The sequence below is a fragment of the Octodon degus genome, unplaced genomic scaffold, assembly GCF_000260255.1.
Source record: "Octodon degus isolate 3935 unplaced genomic scaffold, OctDeg1.0 scaffold00189, whole genome shotgun sequence".
Taxonomy (NCBI): Eukaryota; Metazoa; Chordata; class Mammalia; order Rodentia; family Octodontidae; genus Octodon; species Octodon degus.
The window spans coordinates 770,983-775,737 of NW_004524765.1; the positions used below are offsets into that span (position 1 = coordinate 770,983).

The 4,755-nt window shown below is 52.5% G+C and overlaps 1 protein-coding gene across 1 annotated transcript; it reads left to right on the forward strand.

Annotated features, from left to right (window-relative positions):
- On the forward strand, positions 1 to 2,488 carry Hes1 (hes family bHLH transcription factor 1). The gene is made up of 4 exons (XM_004643990.2): positions 1 to 369; positions 527 to 622; positions 856 to 943; positions 1,582 to 2,488. Exons 1-4 carry the CDS (start codon positions 262 to 264, stop codon positions 2,124 to 2,126), a joined length of 837 nt encoding a protein of 278 aa, XP_004644047.1. The 5' UTR covers positions 1 to 261; the 3' UTR covers positions 2,127 to 2,488.
- Positions 2,489 to 4,755: the final 2,267 nt, after the last annotated feature.

Genomic DNA, 4,755 nt, shown 5'->3' on the forward strand with positions numbered 1-4,755 from the left:
CTGGGGATCACACAGGATCCGGAGCCGGTGCTGATAACAGCGGAATCCCCCGTCTACCTCTCTCCTTGGTCCTGGAATAGCGCTACCAAGTAGCTATAAAATATTATATAACCCATCCTCAGCACTTGCAGTAGTTGTACGAAAATCTCAAAGAAAAAGGACATAAGCGCAAAAAAAAAAAAAAAAAAAAAAATTTTTTTTGGTGAAGGATTCCAAAAATAAAATTCTCTAGGGATTGTTAAAAAAAAAAAAGGAAAGAAAATGCCAGCTGATATAATGGAGAAAAATTCCTCGTCCCCGGTGGCTGCTACCCCTGCTAGTGTCAACACGACACCGGATAAACCAAAGACAGCGTCAGAGCACAGAAAGGTAAGGGCAATACCTGGCTATCTCTGCAGCCCCCTAAGAAATTAACGATAGGATTGGGAGGTCCTTTTTCTTATTAAGAGCTAGCTAGGGGTGAAGTTGCAGACTCCATGGGAGTTCCAGCTTTTTCTTTATTAATTTTTTTTTTATTTCTTTGCAGTCATCAAAGCCTATCATGGAGAAAAGACGAAGAGCAAGAATAAATGAAAGCCTGAGCCAACTGAAAACACTGATTTTGGATGCTCTTAAAAAAGATGTAAGTGGGAAATGCTTTTTAAAAAAAATTAAAAATATGAAATTCTGTGTCTTAGCCACAAAGCATAAAAGGCCTTCGCCTGCACCGCGCTGCCCTGAGCGGGAGGCCCAGACCCCTATCCCGGGGTCCCTGGACCCGGGGTTGGACGCTGCCCCCCTGGTGGGGGATCCCGGCTTTGCGAGGCAGTTCGCTGGCAGGGGCTGATTTTCTTCTTGGCTTCCTCCTGTATGCAGAGCTCCCGGCATTCCAAGCTGGAGAAGGCAGACATTCTGGAGATGACTGTGAAGCACCTCCGGAACCTGCAGCGGGCGCAGATGACGGGTGAGGCCACTCGCCGCCGCGTCCCCTGTGCGCGCGTCCCCCGCGCCGCGCGCTGATTCCTTCCAGACTTCCGCCCGCGGTTGTGAGAGGCATTCAGCTCCATTTTACTGCCTTGGCTCCCTCTCGCGTTCCCACGGTCTGGGTCTTATTTATAGCCACAACTCCAAGTTGTTACTGTTCCGGAAAGGGAGGGAGAGAAAGTCGAAGCCGTGAAGGCGGCGAGCTGCTTGGCTGCGGAGGCCTTGAGCGCAAGCCGGTGGCAGTTGGGAGCTGAACGCGTCCCGAGGGTCATTGCGTTTTGCCCTCGCTCATCCCCCCATTGCAAACGGGAAATGAGACCCAAGTGGGGATGGGCTGGTGTTGCCCAAGGTCACGTCGCGCGGGGGTGGGGGTAGGGGCGACAGCTGTGGAGCAGACATTGGTTTAAATGCAGCGACAGGGGTCGAGGAGGGGTGTCTGGGCTTCGGTGACAACGTCAGTGTGGCGAGATTGCTCCAGGCCTCCCCCACCCTCCTCCCCCGAGGTCGTTCCGCGGGCGCGCGGTCAGGGAGGCGCGATTCGGGAACCTCCCAGGGCGGGACTCTGCGGCCCCGCGCCGCAGCCGTTGGGTGACCCGTCTGTCTCGTTCTGGCCCGCAGCCGCGCTGAGCACCGACCCGAGCGTGTTGGGCAAGTACCGCGCCGGTTTCAGCGAGTGCATGAACGAGGTGACCCGCTTCCTGTCCACGTGCGAGGGCGTTAACACGGAGGTGCGCACCCGGCTGCTCGGCCACCTGGCCAACTGCATGACCCAGATCAACGCCATGACCTACCCGGGGCAGCCGCACCCCGCCCTGCAGGCGCCGCCGCCCCCACCGGGAGCTGGGGGCCCCCAGCACGCGCCGTTCGCGCCGCCGCCGCTCGTTCCCATTCCCGGGGGCGCGGCGCCCCCTCCCGGCGGCGCTCCCTGCAAGCTGGGCAGCCAGGCTGGAGAGGCGGCCAAGGTGTTCGGCGGCTTCCAGGTGGTTCCGGCTCCCGACGGCCAGTTCGCCTTCCTCATCCCCAACGGGGCGTTTGCACACAGCGGCCCGGTCATCCCAGTCTACACCAGCAGCAGCGGGACCTCGGTCGGTCCCAATGCCGCATCTCCCTCCAGCGGCCCTGCACTCACTGCTGACTCCATGTGGAGGCCGTGGCGGAACTGAGGGGCTCCGGCCCGCGCTCCCCCAACCCCCCACGCACGCCTCCCTCCGGACACTAAACTACAACATGGATACTAGGAGAGACAATGTGTGATTAAGTGGTTACTTTGTTGTTGGTTTTTTAATTCCTAAAAGAGTTACTTTTTGTAGAGAGCTGTATTAAGTGACTGACCATGCACTATATTTGTATATATTTTATATGTTCATATTGGATTGCGCCTTTGTATTATAAAAATAAGATGACATTTCGTTTTTTACACGAGATTTCTTTATGTGATGCCAAAGATGTTTGAGAAATGCTCTTAAAATATCTTCCTTTGGGGAAGTTTATTTGAGAAAATATAATAAAAGTGTGAAGGCTTTTATGTCTTAGAACCTATTCTTTCAGAACATATGAAAAGGGATTCCTAGTAGTTTGAAAGATCGTAAGTCGGAAATTCAGGAATTAGCTCTCGTTGTTAAAACAAGTTTTGGGTTTTTTAAAATCTGAATCTTTCACCAACTCTCCAAGACCTGAGTTCCATCTGCCTTAGAACTCATCTGATAGGACTTCCCCAATAACTGTGAAGATTCCTTTAAAGGATTTCAAAACAGTGTTGTAAAGTCATCAGTCCTTGTTACATTAGTTCCTCCTGAGGCCTGAGCTGACCAAGCTCAGGGAGCCAGTGTCCAGGCCTTCGCCCACCAAGGGCATCTGCTGCCCAGGAGCCGTCACCTAACCCTAAAGTAGAATCGCTCGTGTTGGGGGCTGCAGCCTCCAGTCTCAGAGCCAAGGTCGTCTCACATGAACCCAGCCTTAGGTGCAGTGTGCGTTGCCTAGCACCACGGTGCAAAAGTTGGGAATGCCCCTCTACACCCTCCCGGGGCTGTAAAGGTCAGCAGAGCCCTTCTGCCAAGGGACAGCTAGTCAGACTCCCAAGTGGAACCCAAGCCCAGACATGTGTTTCTGATAAGTTGCTGCGCTTGGGCTCTAATGGAGAAAGCATGTGGGGGCTGCGCTGTCAGGCGCACAGCCTTCTTCCCCTTTTAATACAAACAGCCAGCGACCCCTTCGCTTGGTCATGCCCCATTTCCAGGCAAGATGTGGGCTCCAGATAGAAGCAAAAGGCCTGTCTCGGGTTTCAGCTCACATAACCCTCCTTAACAAGTCCTAACTCAAAGCGGACAGCTTTAAACTGTGCCAGGATCTGCAGGGAATTTCTTCCAAATCCCATCACAAAGGCTTGTCAGATTCTGTCAGATTTGGCCAGGTGTTTGACTGCATCCAGGTGTTGGGGAAATGAAAACCACGAGCCCTGCGAGACCAGACACATAACCGCGCTGTGGGTCTGGCCGGCGCGCCCTGCTCCCCCACAGCAGCCGGCCGGCCCCTCCCGCGCGCCCGCCCGCCCGCCCGCCGGCGGCCTCGCTCACCCCCCTCCTCCCCTCCTCTGCGCGGCTTCTGGGAGGAGAAGGATGAGGCGGGAGAGATCAATCTTTGAAGCTTTCCTAACAAAGATAAAGCCAACGATTTTCTGTCTTGTTTCAAAAGCTTTACCTCTCCCCGCCTGGCCCGGGCCTTTCCCACAGGCCAGCGAGGAGGGCTGCTGTATCACGGGGCTGATCTAGCAGACAGCAGTCGGTTTTCCCTCCAATCCCTTCAGCCCCACAAGGAGAGGTAGAAAAAAAAAATACTTTAAAAAAAAAAAATTTGGCTCCTACTTGCCTTATTTTGTGAACATGAAAGGTGGGGCCAACACACCCTCCGCCAAAACACTCCCTATTCTATCGTATCATTTTTCCACATTTTAACTCTTGTTCAAATGTAAACATAATAATTGCTGCTTTTTAAAAAGACACCCATCCCAAATTCACATGAATCATCGGGTAAGGGGCATCTGGCCTCCTGGGACTTAGCTGTTCTGTTAGAAATAACTCCGACATTAGGGTCCCCATTTTTATGAAAGCCTTTGCTTTCCACTGATGGGCTCTGAAATTCACAGACAAAACAGCACAATTATGATGTCAACTGAAAACTAGGTTTCTGTGTCTTTCCCTATACTGAAAATGTACATTTTTATCAACACCAAAAACATACAGAGATACAGCATCTTCCTGAGGGAGTCATACATGCAGGGAAAATAAGTCAATTTTGTTCTTTTGTAAAGAATTGAAAGTTTATTTTTAAAAAAAAAATTTTTGGCGGAACCAGGGATTGAACTCAGGCCCTTGCGCTTGCCAGGCAAGAGATTATTCTGAGTCGTCTCCCTGGCCCCTAAGAATTGAAAGTTTAGAAAGAACTTTTCGAAAATGTAGGTTTAGACTATTAGAAAAGGCATTTGTTGCTGTGCAATGTGGAGACCCTGGGTTCCCAAGGGAGCATTCGGGGCGATCCACTCAAGGCCACTGAACTCACTGTGCTGCCCTGGCTAGATCATCCATTCCCGTCTAGGTGCGGCTACCAACCAAGTCTGGAGAAGGGGTGCGGTTTTTTTTTCCGAAGACAGGACCCTCCTAAGTCCTGCTGTTTCTGAAATAATTCTTGGGGGGGCTAGACCACTTCATTGCACCCCTCGGGGGAGGGGGTCCCTTGGGTCAGGCCTGGGGCACACCCGGAGCCCTCCGAGCCCCGCCTGACAGTGCTGATTGCTGC

Excerpts from the sequence above, each read along its gene's own strand:
- Hes1 (XM_004643990.2), top strand. The coding sequence starts at position 262 with ATGCCAGCTGATATAATGGAGAAAAATTCCTCGTCCCCGGTGGCTGCT. Across the intron at positions 370-526 it reads CAGCGTCAGAGCACAGAAAG|TCATCAAAGCCTATCATGGA; the intron begins GTAAGGGCAATA and ends ATTTCTTTGCAG. Across the intron at positions 623-855 it reads TGGATGCTCTTAAAAAAGAT|AGCTCCCGGCATTCCAAGCT; the intron begins GTAAGTGGGAAA and ends TCCTGTATGCAG.